The 25607-nt window shown below is 43.1% G+C and overlaps 1 protein-coding gene across 4 annotated transcripts in view; it reads right to left on the bottom strand.

Annotated features, from left to right (window-relative positions):
- Kctd1 (potassium channel tetramerization domain containing 1) overlaps positions 1–25607 on the bottom strand; it is a 193497-nt gene that overhangs the window by 41856 nt on the left and 126034 nt on the right. For all 4 annotated transcript variants that reach the window (XM_013075304.3, XM_087193893.1, XM_013075301.3 and 1 more), the window contains exon 2: positions 4477–4655. In XM_013075304.3, coding sequence (XP_012930758.1) covers positions 4477–4655 — 179 coding nt within the window. The remainder of the gene's footprint in view (positions 1–4476; positions 4656–25607) is intronic.

Raw genomic sequence — 25607 nt, 5'->3', positions numbered from 1 at the left:
TTTTGGAAAAGCAATATCATAAGATGAAAAGAAGAGTCAGAGAATAGGAAAATTTCTCTGTTACCCTGGAGAAACTCTATTTTCCATTTGCCAGGTGCTTTTCCTTTCCTTAAATCTCTCTGTACACTAATTTGCTTTTTCAGAAGTTCAACCAGTCCTAATGTGCAGAGTTGTTCGTCATTTCATACATTTCCTCAGGAGTTTTCGCAGCAGTGGAGAACACGCTGTCCCTTTTCACTTGTGCTGTGACTATATAGCTAAGCTTGGTATCTATTCCTCTAAAATTCCCCAGTCACCTACTCTTTGACTCTAATACAGATATTGAATTATTCAACATGTGGATCTAAAGGGCAGGTTATAATAAAAAAGCTTTCTGCTCAATGCCATGCATAGTTCTGAAAGAAAGTTCAGCAAGCTGGCAAACTGGATGCATTTATTTGGGGGCATTTTGAAACATGGGCCTGCATGAGACTGTGTAGGACCCTTGTCCAGGGACTACCATGTTATAGCAAGAGCCATGAAGCCATAAAAGACAACAGCACCAAGCCCTAACACAGAACAACAGAAAATTCTCTGAACAACTACATGAAAATCCCTACGTTAGAATTCAACTGTCCTTAGAATATTCACACTCATCCTTTCATACTGCATTCACTTGACTTTCCTTTCTGTGGAGCTCCAGAGAAACGACCCAGTAGTGTCTAACACACCCAAGAGAGATGCACTCCCAGAGCCGGTCACTGCTGGCAAGGCACCTGCACTTGGCATCTCCAGGCCACATGGCCCTTGGGTAGCCATGGGCATTGAGTGTGCAGATGTAAATGGAGTCTTTGGAGTTTTCCAATTACCTCCATATGGCAGTGTGCTTAGTAACTGCTGCTATTTCAGAGACCAATTTAGCATAATCTACTTATGTGGGTGTTAACTCATGTACTGGGTTTAAAAGATACAGAAGTTCTGTCAAGTCATCAGATCAGATGGCTCAGGGAACTGGAACATGAGCTCTTGTCTTGCACCTTGGGGTCACTGGCTGACAGTGAGCTCCTGTCACCAAGACCCCACCCTATAACCCCTGATAGATCCTGTTCATTATTAGTCTTTGCACACTTCTTGGTTGGAAAAAGTCCAATAGCCTTCAATACAGCTACTACTAAGATTATTTTTGTTAGAGGTGAGAATAAAGGATGAAAGAGACCTCCCTTTGAACTCAGACATGTGTCTAACTTTAAAACAGTTACTGAATATACTTTTAAGATCACACACATGTGTCAAAAATAGATCTTAAAGATGCCATGTAATTAGGTACCAATACATTATTTAAATATCTAGATCTTTCAGTATCAATGATGTCAATAAATGTACCTTCAATTTTTAATCAGATATAATCAGGTCTGCCCTTAAAATCTGTTGCACAAGAGTACAGTGAAGATCTATCTCTCATATTTCTAGATACTTGCAAGCTATAAATCAAGCCAACAAACAAATAAGATAGACTTCACTTTTTATATATCCACTTAAAATCTTTTCTTGATGGTGATTTTCTTTTACTTTTATAAAATTTACTTGGGGTGAAATTATTGCAGATAGACTTACGTGTTTTATTTTTTCCCCTGTATTGGGAATTGAACCTGGGGATTTTGCACTAAGCTAAATCCCCAGCTCTTTCAAAAAAAATTTTAAAGTTTTGAGACAGGGTCTTGCTAAGTTGCCCAGGCTGGGCTTGAACTTGTGATCCTTCTGAGCCAAGAGTTGTTAAAGACTGAAATTCACAATGGCCATCATAATTGCAGGCTGCTAGCAGCTGATGAAAGGGATCAGTGCTTGTCACCAAGATGATATAGGTCAGTTCTGCTTCCCATGCCCTCCTGAAGAGCTGCTTTGCATATTACACAAACCCTGGTCAAGACTGAGTTCATCACTAACGGATGCAATACTTACTCAATTTGAAAACTTCAGCCTCTTTAGTCAAAAATCACTTGCTGAAGGATGTGAATATAATGTGAATAATTAACGTTGTTGTAAAAGTCAACTCACTTACTGAATCACTACATAGGGTGCAACCTTCTCCTTTCCAAGTGTGCATGAGCACACATACATGCATTGGCGCACTGGTAATCTTGGTATTAAAGAAAGGATGGTGGAAAGGTATCTCTTGGTAAAATGGCCATTATGATACAACATAAAACACTCATTATGGAAGAGGATTATTTCTTGTGGAGGGAGGGACCGTACACCCTCATGTTATTCAAAGCCACATGGTGAACACCAGAACCTCTTAGGAAGAGTGCACAGGTTCCTATTTTATTGGTCTGGGGCAAGGCATGACTTTGAAGTGCTTTCCAGATTCTGCTGATATTTAGCTGTGTAGTCCAGCACAAGTCTTTCTGGGATTATGTTCTAAGGGTGGTCTTTAGCCAAGAGGGCAGGCTAAAAAGAGATAAAGTAGAAAATCATTGACAATTATTTCAAAAGGCAGTAAAGGTCCTTTGTAGGATCTTTGAAATTATAGAAAGAAAGATATTACATTTTTCCTTCCTTCCTTCCTTCCTTCCTTCCTTCCTTCCTTCTTTCCTTTCTCAGTGCTGGGGATAAAACACAAGGCCTTGCACATGCTAGGCAAGTGCTCTACCACTGAGTATGCCCCCAGCCCTACATCTTTTAAGGTCATATGTTATATACAAATGACTACTTTTATCCCACAAGTCTCCCCATCCTAGAGAAAGATTTCTATGTGACACCAACAAGAGGCAGCTGAGAGAGGAAGCAGAGCTCTAAGTGAGTAAGGTAGGGATGGAAGGGTTCAAAGCTCTTGAGAATCTAGAGACCCAGAATCAGAGTTATGTGCAATTCTGTGGTCATGGGCACCCCAAAAGGCTAATATTATGCAAGGGCTTTTTCCCAGATAATACCAGGAGTGCCTGACACCTATGGGAAAAGCAGAAAGATCTATTTCTTCTCTGCATCTTTGATTACTAGAATGTATGTGTGAGTCCTATTCAACTGACTGTTGCCTTGAAATGAACACTTAATTTCCGACCAAAACAAAACAAACAAAAAACCTCATAAAAACTAAAAGGGAGTAAATCAGTACACTGTGGCCAATTTGATATCTAAGCCAATATTATATGACCAGTGGAATTTGCTAGAAGTTACTCTGGAAGGCTCATTTCAAGAGTCTCGACATACATTTAAGTTATTTTCTAATGATAAGGATGAGCGTAAGATGGAGGTATTTAAGAGAAAGGTCAAAAGTTTCAGGAGTTCCCCTGAGTCGGTAGTAATCCAGATGTCAGACTATTACCCTGGTGCAGGAAAGGAAGGAATGGGATGTATTTGGGATCTGGAAGGCAATTTGAAAAGAAACAATTGCCGAGTTTGGCAGAAGACTGTGTATAAAGGCAGCACTATGTGTCGGCACAAGACCATGGTGTGCTTTCCATAACCACATTTAATCTCCCAATATCCTTGCAAGACGACACAGTTGTGTCTACTTTACAAGAGAGAAGACAGGTGTCAGCCATTGGACCTGTCCACCCGCCAAACAAGTGCTAGGCAAACAGTAGAGCCCACATCCGAACACGGGACTAATGAGTCAAGTTGTTTTCACTCAGGCCCAGGATGTAGTTCAGAGACAAAACACAAGCTTAGTGTGCACACAGCTCTGGATTCAATCCCCAGCACCACAAACAAAAAAAAATTAGTCTTTGCTGTTTCTTTTGTGATACTGTGGTGTATTGCTGACAGAAAGCAAAGGCAAAAATTGGAAAAAGGAAGATGAGCAATTCTATCATTTCTAATTATGTTGGTGAAAAAGAAATTCAATTTTCAATGTATACAAGTATCAGGTTGGGGAAAGGGCAGGTTTAATTAGATGCTTTTATAAAAAAGTGTCTGTAGTATAGCAGTGTCCGACAGAAATAATAAAAACAAGACACATGTAATTTTATATTTTCTAATAGCCACATTAGAAAGTAAAAAAAGAAGTGAAATTAATTTTAATAACATAGTTTACTTAACTTCAAATATTATTCCAAAACATGAAATCATATACAAAATATTGAGATATTTCACATATATTTTAATGCTAAATCTTTAAAATCGACTGTGTATTTTACACTTAGAGGACACTTCCATTTGGATTGGCTACTTTTCAAGTGCCCTGTATGTGGCTACTGGCTACTGTAAGAGACAGTGAAGGTGTAAAGATTAATGAGATCTATGAAATTTGATAAGCATCTTAGGGAGTGGATATAATAAGGCACAAAAAGTGGACTCGAGTACTCAAGGCAAGATGGACAAAGAAAATCTCCAAACGAGACACTGTTTGAGGACTTCACCTAAGATCTATAGCACCAAAATGATGAAAGTGGCAAATTATTTGGGAGACAGGAATGCTGCTCTGCTGGTCAAAGGAAAAGCAGTTAGATCATCACATACATGCACTTGTGCGTCTGACTTTCCCAGTTTTCAGATTACCTGGATTCGGGGTATTTGGTGAGGGTGGCCAGGCTGCTGGTGTACATGTGGCCGCCCACATCGATGTGGACGGGCGCATTGGATTTTGTGAGCTGTGCTGGAGTAGGAATGCCTTGATTGTTCAGTGGAGATGCAGGGGATCTAGTGATCAGAGGTCTTGACATATTGGGCCGACTGTCCTACAGAGAGATAAGCAAGTTTAGACATTTTTTTCTCTTTTCAGTGGAAAGGAAATACATAGATTAAAAAAAAAAAGCCAGTGACTAATGTTGATATTCACTTGATAATAAAATCTAGAAAACAGCAAGCTCTCTTGCTTTTGCTATAATGAATATCAGAAAAACAAATTCTAGAACAGTTGATGTGCTTGGAATCCAGGAGCTGTTCATTTCAAGTAATTCTGAAGACTGAGGGCTTACTATAGTAATGAAGTCTCACATTTAACATTTCATAAATGGCATGTGGAGAAATTCTATTCATCCCAGATGAAAAGATAATCAACGCTTAAAACAATACAGATATAAATAAAATATGTGTGATTTATTCTTCATTTTGAAAACTTCCTCATTGCTGTGCAGTTGGAATAAAAACAGACCTTTGGCACTTAGTCTTCTACAAAATGTTTTCTTAAATTTAAAGTTTTTGAATCGGGAAAAAGGGACATATCAGGTCTTGCCACCAGCTTACATAAGTTGCAAACTTGCAAGTTTATCAGGCAACAGATTAAAAAAAAATCAACTAATATTCTATCTGTTCCCTGTTTCTCTTTCTGTAAGGCTGTGGGTCTGAGGATGCTTAGAAAAGAACATACCCTCAAGTGATAAATATGTGCTTGTAAACCTCGAGCAAGCTGCTTTTCTGTACGCCTGACTCCTTAAAGAAACCAAGTCCCCAAAGTGGAACGGAGGCAGCTGTTGCTGTGGGAATGTGTAGCCCCACACGCCAAGGTGCCATGTGAGCGGGACCAGGATGCAGATTGCACATGGTGGCAGCAGGAACATGTTTAAGAAACTGTATTCTCAAGAAAATAAAACATCACATCCTTTCCATGGATACAATGTCAGTGGCCCAAACACTATCCAAACATCATTGACTCTTTTAAATTAGAGCCCCAACCATAGACAAGTCAAATGAGGTCTCCTACACTCAATAGAGGGTCAAATATTTAGAGTGAAATGAGTTAAAACAGCATTTATATATGAATTCTGCAAGTCTGACAACACATATATACTCTTGGATTTATAATTTAGCTAGAGACTGTTTTCAAACACACAATGTGTGCTGAAGCCAATGATGAGGCACACTAAGGAGATTTTGGAAAATGTCTTTGATGGAGATTACAAAGGGGAAGCACCTAGTCTTTATGCTTAAAATGCAGCATGATAAAATACAAATTTGCATAGCATCACAGGTTTCACGATCTGGAACAGCGGGAGGAGTTACCTGGGGCACAACTGTCAGACTACTTAGCATTAACCACATGTCCTATGCGACTGCTAGGGCAGGGCTTTCTGCGACTCCATACCCACTAGGAACAGGGTGGTGATCTGGCCTTGCACAAAATGTCTGCCATCTGTGTGGTATTTTTCTGCACCCTGAATTAGAACCCAGAAATTGCTACAGAAAAATAGTTATGTTTTAGTTTTTAAACTGGGTGGCAGGATCACAGACATTCACTATAGTATTCTTTATACTTTCCTGTGTATGTTTCATAATGCAAAATAGAGATTAAAAACCACAAAAGAATGTTTGTAACATACAAAGTAATGGAGTTACAGAGGTATCTGATAGGGAGAAAAATGGAAAAAAGTCACAGACAATAGAGATATAGAAGAGTCAAAGTTCAGAAGCATTAAAAGTAGCATTTTAAATTTGGACGACAGCAAACAGGTTTTCCCCTTTAAAAAGCAATCATATAACCTCTACTTTTAGGGATACATACTACCTGACTTCCTTTTAGAAAGTGATTTCCTGGCTACACACACACACACACACACACACACCCTGTTACAATTCAGCCCATCACAGCACTGCGGAGTCTGTAATAGTTTTTCAACTGGACACATTCTATATCCTGCCTGAGGGTGCTCGGGTGAAAATGAACAGATTTGCAGGGTTAATATTGTCGTTAGACTGTGACCTCAGCTCCAACACTGCGAGGTCTGTGTAGAAAGAGCAAAAAATTAAGGCATAACCGATTGGCTGAAGGATTCCAGATTTCTCAGAATATATACCATTTACACTGTAAATCATAAATGGATGGATATTGCTAAATTTAAAATTAAAGCAGCGTTTCCTCTGCCGGCCAAGGGAGTGGGGACCAGCCCTTCAGGGTGAGGATTAGAAGTGGGCTTGCTGAGCCCCTGGCTCTCTCCCCATCCCAAGACTGTCCCTGCTCTCCATGTCCCCTTAAATAGGATCATTTCTAAGGCATTAACTGACATTAGCTAACAGAGTCAAGGGGTATCACTCATTATTTTCTGTATTGGTCCAAACTGAAAGAACTTTTAAAGTTAATAGGCTGGGGCTGGGGAAGATACTCGGCGTAAGGGTGTCTTGGAGCTTGTGAGGGAGATGGGAGTCGTCAGGCTCTATCCCATTACTCTAGATGCTTCCTCTAATGCCTTTTCGGCGACCCCTTCCCCTTGCCAGGGAGTGGTGCTGACACTTTCTCATCTTTATCTGGACACCGAGGGCTCGGTTGGGATGTCACTGCCCAAGGAAGAAGCCAGTCCCTGGGGTGGCAGCACTGAGAGCTGCAAAGAACCTGGGTCCTCCCTGAGAATTCAGAGATGCCGACTCAGCCAACTCTGAGCCTTCTATCTCTAAAGTCCTTGTTACTTGCAAAAATAAATATTTATGTTTACATCTACTTTGTGTTGTCACCTGTCCCTGTAGGGTACCTTTGCCTGTCCCACAGCTGCCTTCTCCTGAGGCTGCCTGGCTTTGGGAGACGTGGCTTTCCACGACAGAGGTAGCAGCATTTTCTATCATGTTAATGCCCTTCTTCAACTCAACTTTCCTTTTGTCTTTCTCTTTAATCCCTCAGCCACCATCCCTGTAGGTTGTTTGTCTTTCAGGGTGACTTCTGAAGACGAGAAATCTACACGCTTTAACCGGAGTACAGAATAGTTGAGTATACAGCTCAGAGCATCAAAAAACATTCTGGAAGGTGGGCAGACAGAAAGCTGCCTCTGATACACAAAGCTTTTCTGGGGAAAACCCTTGCCCAGCCCAGAGGAAGGAATCCTTTCCTGATATGGTACAGCCCACTACTAACTTCCTTCCACAATATTTATTAACATCTCCTAAGTGCCATGGCTCAACAATAAGCAGATAAGACAAGACTGGTCCCTGCCCCTACCAGACTTGTTGATCAAGGGAGGGAAAGACTAAGAATCAACTAAGGATAGGGCAGAGGAAGGTGAGGTTACTGTGGCAGCCAATGGAAGGCGCCACTTCACCCAGGCTTGGGGCTAGACGAGAGAATGGGAGGGTTCAAGCTTAAGCGCCGCTCTTACAGATGGGAAGTTAGCAAACACTGGGATGCTGGAATAGGGCTCCAAACAGCACCGCCAAGGTCCCAAAGTGGGAGAAAGCTTGGTACATGCTAGAAACTAAAAGTGCAAAGAAGTGCAAGGATTCAAACACTTATTTCCCCCCCAAGGTGGAGGGATAATGCAGGAAAGGGAAGCTTATATGATGATTGTCTTAGAACTACAAAATTAGATGATGATTTACAATGAAACAACACAAGAAAATACACCATAATATCCTTCTGTATGCAGAAGAGGAGGACGAAGAAGTAGGGAGCTAACAGCCAGCTGTCTGAACAGCGCTGTCCAAGGGTACTTTTTGCAGTAACACGAGCATTCTTTATCTGCACTGTTCACTGTGGTAGCAGCTGGTGACAGGTCGCCATTTGAGTACTTTAAGTCTAGCAAATGAGAGTAAGTGAATTTTTAAAATTTTAATGTATTTTAGAGTCTTTCATTTTTCTTTTTTTCGCAGAACTAAGGATTGAACCTATGGGCTCGTGCGTGCTAGGCAAGTACTCATCCACCAGTGTACAATCCCAGCCCCTCATGTATTTTAGCTAATGTACATTTTAATTTAGATAGCCACCTGTGGCTACTGGCTACCATATTGGATGATAAAGTAAACTCTACTTGAACCTTTCCTACTATTTGGAAGCCCGGATGGTAATAAATCTGAATGTATCACCTGTGTGAGGGAGAGGCAGGGGCATTTTAGAACCCAACACATCAGAGAAGGACCCCGTTACACACCAGTGTCCCCCACGCTTTCCAGTAGTATTCCTGGGCTGTGGGTAGCTCGAGTAGAGTGCTGGCCCGGTATGAGTGAGGTCCCAGGTTCGATTCCCAGCGCCCAGTATTCCTTTACTGATACTATGAGAATAAATCAATGAAAAGCCACACAATGAGGAAAAAGAATGAAGCCTGGTGGATTGGACAAGACAGGTGTCAGACACCAGAGCATGTTCTAGATGATTGTGCTCATGTGAAGTGACAGACAGGCAAGATGTATCTGTGCTCACAAAGCCCAGGGCCCTGGCCACCTCTGGGTTCTACTTCTTGGTCTGGTGATTACGCAGATGTATACACATGTGGATTTAGGATTTATTCACCTTCCTGCAAGTTGTTTAAATAAAAAGAAATTAAACCAGAAGTAATATCAAAAAAAATCCTAATCAGAACACTTTCCTGTTCAAGTACTCATTTAAATTTCTCTGAAATATTGCCTCTGTAAAAGCCAGGGGCTGGGGATGGAGCTCAGTGGTAGAGCACTTGCCTAGCATGTGCAAGATCCTGGGTTCGAGCCCCAGCACCATTTTAAACAAAAAAGTCAAAAGGTATCTATTAATTATTTTCTTTCATAGACTCACTAAATCTGATTGAAATGCTCTCACATGAAACAGCCCTGTGGAATTTTATTTCTACTTCCTCCCTTTCCCATATCTACCCCGTACAGATTTTCCAGGCATGCTGATCAGTTTATCTTCAAAATCTCCATCTCCCAGCTGCTTCAGCTTGTAGCTTAATCATCTGTCTCACCTACCCAGCATGGTCTTTTAGTAGTACAGTCCTTCAAGGGATTTGACTTCAGGCGTCTTCCAAAAAAAAGCCAATGAAATATTTGTCTCCTAAATCTAACCTAAGCTGTGTGCAGTTCAAACAAGAGCCCCGGGACACTGCTTTGAACCAATGTGCTGAAGTTTCCACTGCAAGTTTTAATGACTTTATTTGTTAAGAATGTATGCCCTGGTCATAGGTCACATTTCTCTATAAAGTTGGACTGCATTGCCTCTTTCACTGGGGAAGGAACGAGGCTTCGTAGTGACACCACCACCAAAGCATGTCGGTAGTAAAATACTTGCATTATTTGATACTTTAATTCATAATGTTCAACAGAGGCTGGGGATATCGCTCAGTGGTACAGTGCTTGCCTCGCACACACAAGGCCTTGGGTTCAACTGCCAGCACTGCAAGATGATGCTGCTGCTGCTGATGATAATGATGATGATGTTGATGATGTTCAACAAAGCAGTGAAAGAATTTAATACAGATCAGAACTTTTCCACAAATTTCAACCTGGATTGTTTTTTTTTTTGGCTCCAAGATTGAATTCAGGACCTTGCACTTGCCAGGCAGATTTGATGCCACTGGGCTACATCCCAGGCCCATTTCAGCCTGGATTTAACCCTTCCCCCTACACACACACACGCACGCGCGCGTGCACACACACACAGCATCTAGACTGCCTGGCAAGCCTGGAGAAGGAGCACTGTGATTCATCCCTTTTCTGATAGCCTGACCACCGTTTAAGGCATTCAAACCATAATCAAAGCATGGTTTCTCAGACAAGCTCCCTGCTTCCTAGGGTGGAAATCTGTGGTTGCCTTGGGAATGTTATTTCAGGAATGACACAGTCCTACTGGACTTTCTGTAACGGCTCTTGTGGAAAAGCATCACTTTCCTAAGCATAGTTACTTAATCGTACAGTGAGCCTCTCAGCCACAGCATGGATGTGTTTTGAAAGAAGACCCATTTGTTTCTTTATTCACTCAAGTGCTGCTTATCGGGCACCTCTCTTGCGATCAGCTTCCTGCTTTCTACTGAGTTTAATCTCAACCACTTGGAAAACAGCAAAGAATTAGGTCCAAAAGTCTTCTGAGTGGGATGAGGCGGTGCGCACCTGTAATTCCAGCACTCGGGGAGGCTGATGGGAGGCTGAGGCCAGATAAGGTAATTTAGCAAGACCCTGCCTCCAAATTTAAATATTTAAAAAGGGGTGGGGATATAACTCAATGAGAAGGCCCTGGGCTCAATCTTCAGTAACACACACACACACACACACACACACACACACACACACACACACACCGCCTTCTGAGCATCCACATTTGCTATCGAGACTCCATCACTTGACTTCAAATTCCTAGAACCTAAAAACTCAGGATTCATACACTAATAAAAGATGTGGCAGCTGGCTTTCGAGCTCACAGGGCAGTAGCTAATCACCAAAACCTTTCAAAATTAAGTCACTCAAAAATCAAAACCAGACTTAGATTGGAAAGTACATCATATACTGAAGAACTATTTCAACCCAAGAAACAGTAGTGAAAAACGTTTACATTAACACAATTTTCAACATTTCATTGGGCCAGACATCATGCACATGGAGCACGCTAAGGGTACAGGAGAAAGAACCCTGTGTTTTGGAATCTGAGGATCTGGTCTAAGCTGAGCCTCGTGTTTCTCAAGATCCTGGAGATGTCACCAACCCTCTCTGCTTCCAGCTTCATGACCTGTAGGATGGAGATAATCTTCCTGCCTACCAGCAAAGATGGGCAGAGATGAGACAGTGTCTTTGGAGGTGTGCCACAGTGCCTGGCGTGGAGGAGGGCAAGGGGGATTGACATTTGGCCTTTTCTGTCCACAGATTCAACCAAAGAAGATGGAAACTGTTCAGTCCCTAGTAGCACCAAACAAGACTGCGTGTGGGTGTGGCGGTGCACACCTGTAACCCCAGCACTCAGGAGGCTGAGGCAGGAGGATTGCTACAAGCTTGAGTCCAGCCTCGGCTATGTAGGGAGTTCAAGGCCAGCCTAGACTTCACAGCAAGACCCTCTCTCAAACCATCTCCCCACAAATGCACATTTACTACACATATACAGACATTTTCCTTGCCATTATTCTAGGCAGTGTAGTATAACAACTATTTACACAGCATTTCCATGGCATTAGGCATGATTAGTCATGGAGAGAGGATTTAAAGTACTGAAGGATGCACATAGGTTCTATGCAAACACTATGCCATTTTCTATGCTGGACTTGAGTAGGTGTAGATTTCAGCATCTGGGAGGGGGGTTATGGACCGAACTCACCCAAGATAATGGGGGGAGCAACTGTATCTCTGTCCTTCTGCACATAGTAAAATGAAATTGGACAAACCAGTAAAGCAGGTGCACAGAGGAGCCTTCTATGGGCCTAGTGAGAGAAGTACAAGGTGTTTTTAACATAGTCGAAGAGGTGAAGTCCATGAAAAAGACAGGTCTGACACTGATATGATGAAGACACTGAGAGATGGAAATAGGTGGACAACAGGACAGAACACACTAGGATGCTAACTTTGTGTTTTGGACAAAGTGGGGCGGGGCATGAGGGATCATCCCACGCATTCATTAAATGAAACGGCTCTTGAGTGGCATAGATTTTTCTTTGCAGATAAAAAAATCTCTCTAGTTTACAAATAAAAATAGGGTGTTTCGAAGTTATTTGGAAAAGACCAGCAACCAAGTCAGACGAATCTGCAATTCATACCTAATCTGAAGTCTTCCCGGGTTACCCTTCCTGCTCTGGCCCAGGGGTGGGTCCTTCCGGTTTGCTTACTAAAGCAGTCTCTCCGCAGGATATGGAGTGAGTGCCTTCCACACACCTTTTTTTGTTTTGTTCTTTTTCATAATAAAATATGCATCTGAGAAGCTCCCTTATTAGATTACCAAGCTGAGCCATGAAAAGAACACCTATTTGCCAAAATCTCTCTGCTTTTTTCCAAAAGGAAAATGAACTTGAGAAAAAGAACATCTGGATGGAATTTGGCTTTAATTCTTATAGCTAAAGTAATTTTAAAATTAGATTTAAGTATTTTTAATGTATTTAAAATATTAGTTTATTTTTGGATTTTTGGAGATAGGGCCTCGCTATGTAGTTCAGGGACCCATGACCTCACTAGGTAGCCCAGGCTGGCCTTGTACTCGCTGCTGTCTTCCTGCCTCGGCCTCCTGAGTGCTGGGATTATACGCATTGCCACCATGGCGGGCTCAGAGTACTTTTGAATATATACTCTAATAGCTCAACTATGTATATTACTTTTAAAAATTAAAATTAGCATGAAAGTGACAGAGTAGGCTCAAGAATAGTGCTTTTCTAGGGAAAGATTATATTTGCCAAAATATGTGTATTATTATCTGGAATTAATGCACTAAAATATTAGTAGAGGTTAGAACTGGGTGATGATGTTACTCGCAAACTTACTTTTAAAATTCTTTTGTGCTGCAAGGAGTTGAACACTTATTACTTCTCAAATGTACAAAAAAAACCCCCTATTTTTAAAAAGACAGAAAAAATCTACCAGCACAACACAGCCTCATTAAATCAATTAGTAGTACTCTTAGCACACTGCTATATTTTACCTTCATAATAGGGATTTTTTTGTTGATATTTTTAAAAGGACTGAATGAAGAAAGTACAGAAATGGAACTAAACTTTGGGAATAATGCTCGCTTCTCTTTATTTTCTTGCCAGGGAGGAATTGTGCAGAAGAGAAAATTAAATGGGCCTCAGGTCACGGGAGGCTGGTATTCGGCTGACACAGAACTATGTAGTGTGATCCTGCAGGCAGAGGGCAGGAGCCCACGGTGCCCACACTTCCAGGCCTATCTGGTCACCTACCACCTGCCTCTCTCCCCAGATGGCCCCTGCCAGCTCTGAGACACGGCGAGCACAGTTGTGAGCTGCCTGTTGGCACCACCTGTGATGCCAGCGGTCAGCTCCGCACGCTCCCTTGCAGGGAAGATGCAAATGGCCAGGTGGCTGGTGAGGAGACAGTATCCAACACTCGGGGCCGTCTAGGCTGAAATCAGAAACCTCTGCGCCCGCGATGTTAAGCATTATCACCATTTCACAGAGGAGGAAGTTGACTCTGGGGTCAAGTGGCTTAGCCTATAATTACCCGGTAATGAATTTACTGTGATATTTTACACGCTGGCCATTGTGTACCAAGATAAGGTTGCTGCTATCCTGTTACACACAGGCTCTGGATCTCCCAGAAGGGAAGAAGAGCCCTGATGCTCTGTCCACATTCTGTCCTCGGGTCTCCGTGGGAATGAACACAGCTGGCTGGCTGCCTAGAAGGACAGTCAGTGGTCACCGCGGAACTGGACACTGTCCCACTTCCCTGCTACGGACTCTTTATTTCCCCACCACAGAGAAGGGCCATTTTATTCACTTCTCCATCCTAACTGTAGGCGCTCACTGCGGAACCCACCTGCTGCCTAGAAACTGACACTAAACTTTTTTTTTTTTTTACACCAGAAAAAATAAAACCTTGTTATTGTTGTTTTTTACAGGATATTTAGTCCTTTGAAAATGACCAGTGTAAGCATACCATAATAGACACTAAACTTGACCTACTGACTTCTGGGATGCGGTCATAAAAACTCCTTGTCTGGCAGAGTAGCCAAAGCTAAATGTGTTCCATCCAACCTTAACTGAGTCTCTGGGAATCTCCTCCTGGATACTTAGGTGTTCATTTGTTTGACATGTTTTGGCATTAAAAATGTTTAAAAGCTTGAGTGTGGTGGTCTGAGCCTCTTATCCCAGCTGCACAAATGAGTGAGGCAGGAGATTACAAGTTGACCCTATGTCAGACTAAAGCTGAGGGACAAGGATGTCGCTCAGTGGTACAGCACTTGGTGAGCATGTACAAAGCCCTGGGTCTAATTCTCGGTACCCAAAAAATAAGAAATTAAGATATACAGGTTTATAAATATATGGCTTATTGCCTAGATAACAGATGTGTTCATAAGTGTTCACGTGCCCATTCATTGACAAAATGTTGGCTGGCTACTCTATCGGTGCCAGAGTGAGGCACTGTGGAAGTAACCCAGCTCCCTGGGGAGTCGACAGTGTCATGTGGGAATTGGCACATGCACAACGAACTCCTGGTGAGGAGAGCAGCCCACGTTAATAAAATTTTTCTCATCAAATTATGCTTTAATTTGAGAGCTACTTCTGGATACTCTTAGGTGAATCAGTTTGAGGGCAAACCCTACCTTGGATCAAAGAAGAGAATACCACTCTTGGTTTTATGAATCCAGGGCATGGTATTTTTAGGTAAGACATAACTATATTTAGTATTTCACATCACAGGAATCGTACTTCCAACTCTTGACCCAATTGCCTTTCAGAGGGAGCCGACTTGGGACGCTTCTCATGGTGCTGACATCTGTCAGGTTTCCTAGACTCAGAAATGTCTTCCTGAAGATGCCACAGAGCAGAGCATGTTTTAGTCTGGGCCACGCCACCCGTGGTTTATGTGGCCTTGGAAAAGTATTTGACTGTTCCCATTTGAGTGTTCCCATTTCTAATACATGCAGGTGGACCAGGTGTCTAAAATGCTCTTTCCTGTTTTGATGTTTTCCTCTTCTATGATTTTAAAAAATACAAGCCATCAAGACTCTGATATCTTCAGAAAGCTAAAATAGGGTGTCAGAATGGATATTGTAAACTCTTTTGCAAGAATGGAAGGCTGGTCACGAAATGAAAGGCATTCCAAAAGCATGAGTGCAAAAACTAGAAGGCAACCCAGAGAGATTTCTTAACAATCACACCATTTTTTCCAGCTAAGATTGGGAAGATTCAATTTTAATCACTACTGCTTTTTATTCGCTTTCAGTGGTGGGAGGAAGTGGCCAATAAAATGTGGTACTCAGTGTGTAAAATGCCTCCTTTGGAAAGATCCTTTACTTAGAGTCATTCTGCTGGAGTGTTAGTTACTTACATCTTGCATTGTTCTCAAATATTAGAGCCATCTTAAAGCGGCTCATTTGAGATTTCCCTATAGAACAGAAAAACATCTGCTTCAGTGATCCGAAGCCGGGCTTTTTAGAAATAAAGTAAGAACCTCTTGTAAGCAGAGTTTTCCACGAGACACTCGCTGAAACAAGGGCAGGGGTGCTGTGGGAGGCTGGCATCTACACACTTGACCCAATGGGCTGTGGGTGCTGCTGGGGGCCCAATTCCTAGTGCTCTGCCCAAAGCCTTCCCTTCTCCCCGGGATTCGGATCTTTACCCTGAGACTATAGGGACGGATTCTCTGCTGGCTGCTTGGGTCGTCCTGGTTGTGAGTTAACACAGTGCCATGTGGACCTGCTCTTGGGAACTGGTACTGAATGAATAAACGTGGAGCAGAATGAGTGTGCTCCTCTGGCTCTGCTCCTTATGATGTGACCACAGCAGATCTGCCAGTGACAGTGCATGCACCCGAACTACTAGCCTGAAATCAGCACAGGGATGTTTGTTTCCCAGGATATTTTGGCGAGGACAGTGGTTTACAGAACTTCCAGCTTAGGAGCAGAGGGGCAGAAGATGGCACTGAAAGCAGAGATTAGGAAGAAGGTGCCGGAAGAGCACTAGGCCAGCAGTGGGTGATCGTCTCCTGGAGCACTATACTGCACTGAGCCATTCCTTATGAGTTTCACACCGTGAAGGAGACATCTGCGTTCATGGAGACATATCTTAAAATAAATACCAATAGGATTAGAAAACAAGCTGATTTTTCCAAGATCAACTTGACTGTGAAGAAAGTTTGTTATAAAAATGGTAATGCATTAGAAAAAAATCATACCTTGAATTTACATGCTGATTGATGCATATGAAATCGTTCTCTATGAGAACGCCAAGGCTTTTTAAACAACTATAGCCTTGAAGTTGTCTAAAAGGCCCAGAGGGGAGAGGGAACAATGGGCAGTAATGTTTAATTACCCGAGCTTAGGTCAAAAAAGTTAGCTGATTTAGCCAGTGTCGTGGCCCAGGCTTATAATTCTAGCACTCTGGGAGGCTGAGGCAGGAGGATCCCAAATTCAAGCCCAGCCTGGGGAACTCCAACTTGGCAACTTATTCAGACCTTGTCTCAAAATTTTAAAAAGAGTAGGGTTAGGAACATGCTGTGTCTGTCCCAGGCAGTGTGGTGCTGGCTGACCTGCCAGGGTGTGGAGACTGAGCTCCACCTTTCCTTTGCGCATGACCCGAAGGACTCCTGCTCAGAGACAGGAAATGGGCTGCAGACTTCCTTTGGTGTCCCAGGACCCCCAGCCTACCAGTACATGGTTATTGGGCACAGTACAGGACACAGTACACAATGCCCAGGCGAGGGTGCCGTTCAGGGCAAGGGAGAGCAAGGCCTGAGGGGACAGGGGCAGGGGTAGGGGAGCAGGCCAGGGACAGGATGATGATGGGAAGGAAAGCGTGAGAGACACAAGAAGAAAGAGACCAGGAGAAGGAGGCATCGGGTGGAACGGTCAGCCTGGTTTTCTGAGCCTGTGTCTGCTGGTGCCTGTGGGTCCTCTGGGGGGTCACCACAGGCCCCCCTGTTCCCTGTGTAAGTGACTTTCCTGATGCACAGCTGAAGGAGGCTTAGGAGACAGGCAGAAGGCTTCTCCAGGCCTTGCAATTTGCTTGGGTCACGCTGCTGTCAAGCCCGAATGATCGCTCTCTTTGTTGCTTTGATCCTAGGGCCAAAGCCTCACTCTTAGAGTCAGGTACACAGCTCCTTGGCCCTGAGGGAAAGTTTGCCAATACAGGACCTCACAGATAAGCGCCCATAGAAAGTGGATTGCAAGAACTGAAAAGCCAACAGACACAATCAGAATGAAGCTAGGGAGGAAACAACACTCAATTATTCTTCCTATCAACTCCCCAGAGCACTTTATGAAATACTTTTTTCTTTTTGCGCTCAGAAAAAAATGAATAAACAGTGTTGCTGATGACAAAGCAAGTCTATAAGGCTCTATAATTGAGTGCTCTGATCTTTTTCCCAGTAATGACCTCAGTGATTTGTCCCTTAGGGCAGTAGACCTCAAATGCGCTTTGATTTGTTACCTACCCATTCCACTCGTTAAACAAAAAGAAAAAAATAAATAAACCCCACACTCTCACGCCATGCATAGGCACACATGTCAATTAAACCGAAACACTGAGGAGGTGATAGGGATTTTGTGGGAATAAAGTAAGTGGATGATGCTTCCCAGGACAAAAACATCCACACAGTCCCAAGGCAGAGTAAAAACTCCAGCGCCCCGTGGAACCAGGCAGCCTCGGAATCTGCAGGGCTCCACATCAGCATCAACACTGAGGAGCAGGATGCTGAGTGAGGGGCTTGCTGTGGTTTACAACAGACACAAGGAGGTGGCCAGACAGCCCTGTTCGGCTGACATGGGGTCCCTGCACTCGGAGAGACACTCAGGGTGGGTGAGGTGGGGTGCAGTGGAACAAGTGAGCCAGACACAGTCCGGTCCCCTCCAGGGGAAAGCGCTACACAGGTACATGAAGGCACTACTCAGAGTCAGCCGTGGGAAACAACTGGACTCAGGCTCTGCGGAGATGGGCATTGTGTGTTTTGGTCCCTGTACACCAGCCTCTAGCACAGAGCTTGGCATTTACAGGCACTAAATAAGCACTCAATACAGAATTCCGCAAGAGAATTTATAATATGGTAAGCTGTCACCCGCATCTCCCACCTTCCTTCACACAGACATTTTTCTTGTCTCCAAAACCACAGTGAAGCATTAGAAGCCACGTCAGCATAGAGAATCGAGACAGAAGGGAAAACAGAAAACCAACCTGGGGCTGGAGCAGGCAGAAACCTTCAGGTAAGATAATATGGATACAGCTCCACATTATTTAAACCCAGACTGAGATGTGCCACGTGAAGCTGAGGTGGACACTCACTCTGTGCTAACAGTAATACCATTTTAGGATGAAGTGAAATATCTTAAGGCATAATCTTATGAATCAACATCCACTCTTTCAAAAATTCTAAGGACAGATTTCAAAATTCTGCAAATGATCATTATTATTTTTAAAAGCTTTAATGAGTACTTAAGAGATACAAAATACAAATCTACGCACATTTCTCAAACACCATTTTTCCTCATTTCCTCCATTTTCCAGGGGTCTGAGGCGTGTTGTGAAATCTCAGCATTCTCTACACTGTGCAGGAGAGAAAGCTGTACAAATACCTAGAAACTTGGACCGCCCACGTTCTAGCTGTGCAGCTAAGGTGAGGCTACCAGTGAACTAGTGATCCTATTAGTCACCCAGAATGAGTAGTGAATTCACTCTTTTTCAGCTTTTACTGTATTCTTTTTTTTTTTTTTTTGGTACCGGGGATCAAACTTGGGACCTTGCACTTGCGAGGCAGGTGGCAGAAACACTGAGCTAAATCCCTGGCCCTATTTACTGTATTCCTAAAGCTGTTTAAATATAATTTCCACCTAATGAAGATATCTGGTGAATGACAATTTGCCTCACTTTCATAATTATGCCTAAATCTCACAAACATTGCTCTTCATCTCTATTCAGAGGCTCTTAACTAATGATGATGGCCTTATTCACTGTTTCAAAGAATCTCCATGTAAATCAAAATGTGTGCAGAAATACAGAACATATCTTTCTGTATTTAAAAAATTTTATTAGCACATATATATTTTACAGAACATTGACTTTCGCCATGGCACTTGCATACAGAAATTAACACTTGGGTCATATCCACCCAGTCACTCTCTCATCCTCCCCTCCCTTCTCCCGATCCCCTTCTGCATGTCTGATACCGTAGTCTCCCTCCTACTCCCACGCTGTCTTTTTTCCTCTCACTCCAGGGTCCACACATGAAACAAACAAAACACATGGCACTTTCTGTGTGAGTCTGGCCTATTTTCTTAACACGATGATCTCCAGACTCTGTTATTTCCTCTATACCAGAAATAAGCAAAGGACAAGACTCCGATAGGTGGCTGATGCTAAAATATTAACTATTTGTCAATCCATTACTTTATGGGAAGGTTTTGTTGTGTTTTTTGGGGGGGGTACCGGGGATCGAACTCAGGACCTTGCACTTGCAAGGCAGATGCTGTGCCACTGAGCTAAAACCCCGGCCCTTATGGGAAGTGTTTTATTGAGACAAATTCTAAACTATTATAAATCTTTACATGTGAAAATGTGCTGGCCTAGTGGAAATCCTAAACTACAAGGTAACTCAATGAAGCTGATAAGAACGACACTTAGCTTTCTGGAGAAGATGGTCCATGTATTAACATTCAATCAGCCACTTATATAAAGTAAGACTCAAAATAAATTCCATTACTGAAATTATTTTATCTGCTGTTAACTTACTTGCTATCCTGCTTCTCATATATAGATATTAAAATGTTAAACAAATTAAGCACTTGTCTCTCTAAAGCTATATTTGGTAGCACTAATAAATACAATTTAGTTGGATGATAATAGAGAGATATGAGGAGGTAAGAAATTAGCATACTCAGAATGTAAAAAATAATTGTGGAGAAGGAACTGTGGCTCCTCTAGGTAAAAAAATGTCCGTATATTCACAGCCAATTGCAGCCATTTGTTACTCTTAATTTAAAAATCTGTAAGAAAGCATCAAAATCAATTCATTTCAGTCTTAATGAGACAGCTCAAGTGAGAGTCTATTCACAGTACCTGTTCTAATTAGCATGAATATGTCCTCAGTGTCAAATCTGACAATATACTTAACTAAATTAACATTAAGCCCATAACGCAGAGTTAGGAGCTCTGAAACGCAATTTGCATATTAATATTTTGATAATAAAGAGCAAATGAAAAAAGGGTGGCACTGAGCTTGGGGGGAGATGGGGTGGCCCATGGCAGAGAAGTGTCCCGGAAGCAAGGGGCCCTAGCATCAACACATGCTTGTGTCCAACGAGCTCCCTTCCGCCTTCTCCCCGGAGACAGCCAGGGCCCAGGTACTCTTGTAAAACTAAATGCAAGTCAGCCGATACTCACCTACATTATTGATGACTGACAGTATTTGCTAAGGCTCTGCAACAGGAGCCATCAGGTACCCCGTGGAGGTTCTTAAGTATAATTCTTGCTTTTTAATTGCCACTTAAGCTGAAATGACTACCTCAAGATTTATACAAAGATAATTTAGAGATTTAGGTTGAGTGGATGTCAACACCCAGGCTAACTGACCTTAATTCACACATATTTCTCAAGTGATACAGAGGTTAAGGGATGAGAAAAATATGACAAATTAGAACAACAAAAAAAAACCCCTAAAAATAACTGCTAAAAAGATGGTGTCGGCCAATTTCATATTTTCACTCTGTCCCAAGCAAGAAACTAAAGTGACTGACTCTGGTTTGTGTCTACCACAAAGTTTTGTTCCAGTTTGGCTGGGGAGACAGGCGGGGAAGAACGTTTGGCACTTTGAACTGGCACGGGATGCACTATCTCAGGGTTGGGTCAGTATCTCCCCTGTTTGAATTTCCTAAAGGCTGCCAGTCTAGGGGCTGGGTCCCAGTGCTCCTGAACACACCTGCTGCCCGGAGCCATGTGGAGGAGGTGGAGCTCCCTGGAGCAGGCTCACGGTGGAAGCTTCTCTCTCTAGGGAAAGCGCACATTTTAGCCAGAGGTGAGCAGAGCTGCTGGAGAAATGGAAGCAAAGGAGCAGGACAAGCTCCTTTCCCTGGAGTTGGAGGCAGTGTCCAGGGCTCTGAAGGGTGGAGAGCTGCAGTCTGGGTCATCAGAGATTCATTTAAAAGCAGATACAGGCTTTTTGTTGTTTTTAAAAAGCCAGAAGAAAGAATATATACTGAGTAATTCCATTTACGGGAAACTGGGAAATGTGCAGGTGCAATGACCCTCCGGTGGCAGATCGGTGATTTTGGGCGTGCTGGGGCGTGGGAAAGCGTTGTCAGGGAGACACAGGAACTCTCCAAAATGAGGGAAACGGGCTACACCTCAACTGGAGCAGTGGTAGCACAGGTGCACATTTGTCAGAATTCCTCAACTGTACACTTAAAATGTGTGCACTGTAAATCATGCTGGCCAGGGAGAAAAAGAGCAGTTCTACGGGGAAAAACTAAGCACAAAATGTTGCAACTGATGTTTAACCAAACCTCTTCTCTCTTGCACATTCTTACTGGGATCGACATACTGTACTGGTGCTACACATTAAACTATGGCCCTCAAATACTGAAGTCCTAACCTCACAGCGTGATCCCTAAGACCTCAGATGTGACCTCCCTCGGAAACAGGCTCATCAGAGATGCAGTCAGAGTAGGATGGGCCTAGTTCACTGACTTATCAACGGGGAAAGTCCGGATAGAGACAAGCGGACAGGAGAAAGGGTACCCTACAGATGGTGAGGCATCTATGGGAAGGATGCATCTGTCAGCAAAGGATAGTACAGGCTAAAGCAGCCGAGCATGATGGTTCAACTGTAGTCCTAACTACTTGGGAGATGGAGGTAGGAGGATCACTTGAGCCCAAGTACAGGGCAACACAGAGAACACCCATCTCTTAAAAAAAATAAAAAAGTGCCAAAGTTTGCTAGCCAACTTCTAGAAGCTAGGGAAGAGGCATGGAATGCATTCTCCTTCACAGCCCTCTGCAGGAACTGAACCTGCCGACACCGTAAGCTCAGAGCTCTGGCCACCAGAGCTGACAGATAATACACTTCCATGGTGAAGGCACTTGGTTGTGTGGTGCTTTGTTATAGCAGCCCCAGGAAAGTAGCAGAGTCAGGCACATTTATTCTGCAGCCATACGGGATTAGACACTTGAGCCCACTGTAACTTTTCAAGTTTAATCAAATCTCGACGACATCTATTTCCAGATCATGGTCACTGCTGTCCTCAAGACAGGGTCCACTGGGCTCTTCTGAACAGCAAATCTGCTTGGAGCTCATGAGCTGATGATTAAAGTTAGTATTTTCTGAGCACTTACTGTGTGCAAGGTCCTGTGTCAACTGCAGTTTGTGAGTCAGCTCATTTAATCTCTACAGAGACAACAAAGTGGGATTTAATAGAGCGCTGACTTCAAACAGAGAAACTAAGGTTTGTAAAAGCTTGTAGTCCAGTCACAAAGCTAGGAAGTGGCCGAGATCTGAGTGAGACACCTAGCACCTCCCATAGTACCTCAAATAATGCTCCATACAGCTGCAAATATCACTAGCTGACAGCCATGTGAGTAACTTTCAGTGTTTCAGTATTAGAACTAAAATTATTTTAGCTAGGTGTGGTGGCACATGCCTGTAATCCCAGCATCCTGGGAGGCTAAGGCAGGAAGATCAAAAGATTGAGCCTAGCTTGGACAACTTAGTAAGACCCTGTCTCAGAATTTTAAAAAAAAATTTTTTTTTTTTTAAAAGGGCTGGAGATGTAGCTCAGTGTGAAGGGCCTGAGCTCAATGCCTGGTGCCAAAAACTAAATTATTTTAATCCTTACAAACTTACAGAGACTTTTAAAGGTTACTGAAAAACCATATTTTGTTTTTCATGGTTATTGTTATGAGTTGGGATCCAAAATGTTCCCTAACAGGTTCTCTGTGCTGAAGGCCGATCGCCAGCTGATGGGCTTAGGCAAAGTATCTGGATCACCGGGACTCTAACTTCATCAATGGATCAACCCCATTGATAAGTTCAAAGCTCAGAGGGCTTATGAAGAGGTGGGGCCTGATTGGATGAAGCAGGTCACTGGGGTGTGGCTTTGAAGGGTATATTGTGTCCCAGATGCCTTCCTCTCTGCTTCCTGCTGCTGAGGTGAGCGTTGCTTCATCTCCCCTTCTGTCATGGTGTTCTGATGCACTGCAGGCTAGACACAATGGAGCCAGCCAACCGTGGGCTGAAACCATGCCCCAAAGTAAATCCTTCCTGCTTTAAGTGGATTTCCTCACGGTGATCGGTGACGAAAAGCTAACACAGCGATGTTGTTGACTTGTGTTTCCCAAAGTGTTATGAGAACTTGCATGGAGACAACCAAATAGGGGCACGGGCAGGGTTAGTGATCAAATAAATTTTAGAAACACTCACTGAGTGAAACAGGTTTCCTGGGCTGGGGGTACAGCTCAGGGATAGCATGATTGCTTACCACATACAAGGCTCGGAGTACCATCCCCAGGACCGGGGAGGAGCCAGACTTCTTTGTACAGGGCATACGAGAGGATGCCACTGTTTCCCAAACTTGCCTGGAGCCCTATTTTTTTTTTTTTTTTTTGGTACTGGGGATTGAACTTGGGCCCTTGCGCTTGGGCAGCAGGCGGCGAAACCACCGAGCTAAATCCCCGGCCCTGGAGCCCTATTTTTTAATGTCTGTTGGATAACAAGTGTGCCCTCTAACTTGGGGAAAACTATTACAGACAATGACTTACTTTCTATATAAAATTGTCATGGGATTTGATTATTTTGAGACTCAATTTTTGCATTAATAAAATGTAGATAGTAGTCCTTTTGCCTCTCCCCTACTGCCTCAAACAATTGCTGTACGGATCAAACTAGATATATGTATGGACATTAAAATCTGAAAAATCATATACTTAAAGAATGTGTGATATGGGCAAAAATTACTATTGAACACGATTTTTTGAGTTCGGAGAATTATCAGTGAGGAGTCTCCCATAACCTGTTGGTGTTTCTGCCTTTGAAAATTAAGAAACTTCCAGCAGGTTGGACAACAGTTTGTGGAGTGACCGTGAAGGTTTAAGTGTCAAACTCTGGCTGGTGCCATTAAGAATGACTCCTGGACTCTGGGCTCTGGGCACACTCATTGCTGGCCAATGTGGCCCCAGGCAGAGAACAGACTGGAGCCTGCAGTCCCAGAAACTCGTACACTTGAGCAGGATTTGGGGTACAGCATTGGTACTGGACACCATGAGGGTGGGTTTTAACTGAGGAGCTTAAGTGTTACCTTTGTGGCCTCTACTGCACGTACCCTAAGCTTGGGCATTCTGTGCCCATCTCTAAAGTGATCTCTGTCTCAGCTGGATGAGGACCATGCACACACTGCCTGCCTTCCAGCGGGGGCAGCACCTGGACCGCATTCACCCTCTTACTCAAGGGCCATATTTCCCTGCTGGAGAGAAGGCACCTGGTCAGCAGCACCATGGATTCCTAGCACTTTCTAGCTTTGAAGAGAAAGAAGAAAAGATTCCAAAAGTTTCCCTTCCTGTGTACAAAATCGGAAAAGTAAAGTCTCGTTTTATTTCAAAACACACTGTCTCTACAGAGTAAGTTCAATTTGACAGTACCCATTACTTTCATTTTATCCCATAGCAATGATTTCATTCATGTGAGCCCCTAAATTCACTAATGTGTAGCTATCAGTATCCCAATGACATTATTCCATCTTCTTTCTATACTGTTTAATTTTTCCCAAACCTCTAAGCAGCTGCCCTACATGCAAACATCTAAGACAGCTCTCTGTTTCGGAAACCATATGTGGAGCACACACATATGTTTGCAGAATCTGTAAGAAAATCTAACAGTGCTTGTCTCTGGGGAGGAAAATGAGGGACTGGCAGTCAGAACCAGGAGGCACGCTCATTTTTCATGGTATATTTTTAAATGTACACGTCTTAAACTTTAAGGTTTTTTGTTTTGTTTTGTTTAAAAAGAGTCCAAAGGCACAAAACCCACATATGCTTTTCTGGAGTCATTTGTCAAAGCCACAAGTTTTATTCCTTCGCTAACAAAATGCCTTGTTCTCACTGTTTCTATGTACTGCCTGGGTGAACCACACTCAGAAAGGGCTTCTGGAAAGAAGGCTGAATACCAAAAAAGTTCATTTCCCTAAAATAAAAATCTCTTCAAGAAAACACTGCCAACTCCAGCTGCCCATCTCCATAGCCTTCCTGTGATGAGTGGTACAGCACAGAATTACACAAATGCCAGCTTTCACAATCTTGGTTTATTTCTCACATGCAACTTTCTTTTTCTAACAGTAAGACTTCCCAGATGCCTTTGGGATTAAGAGGAAGTGCACCAGCTAGCCGTGCTGGGAGTGTCAG

Source organism: Heterocephalus glaber, unplaced genomic scaffold, assembly GCF_053883595.1.
Source record: "Heterocephalus glaber isolate CG9 unplaced genomic scaffold, H.glaber_assembly_v1.0 deba00000331, whole genome shotgun sequence".
NCBI classification, from domain to species: Eukaryota; Metazoa; Chordata; class Mammalia; order Rodentia; family Bathyergidae; genus Heterocephalus; species Heterocephalus glaber.
The sequence above is the reverse complement of the archived record's forward strand: the minus strand, read 5'-3'. Positions and strand labels throughout refer to the sequence as shown.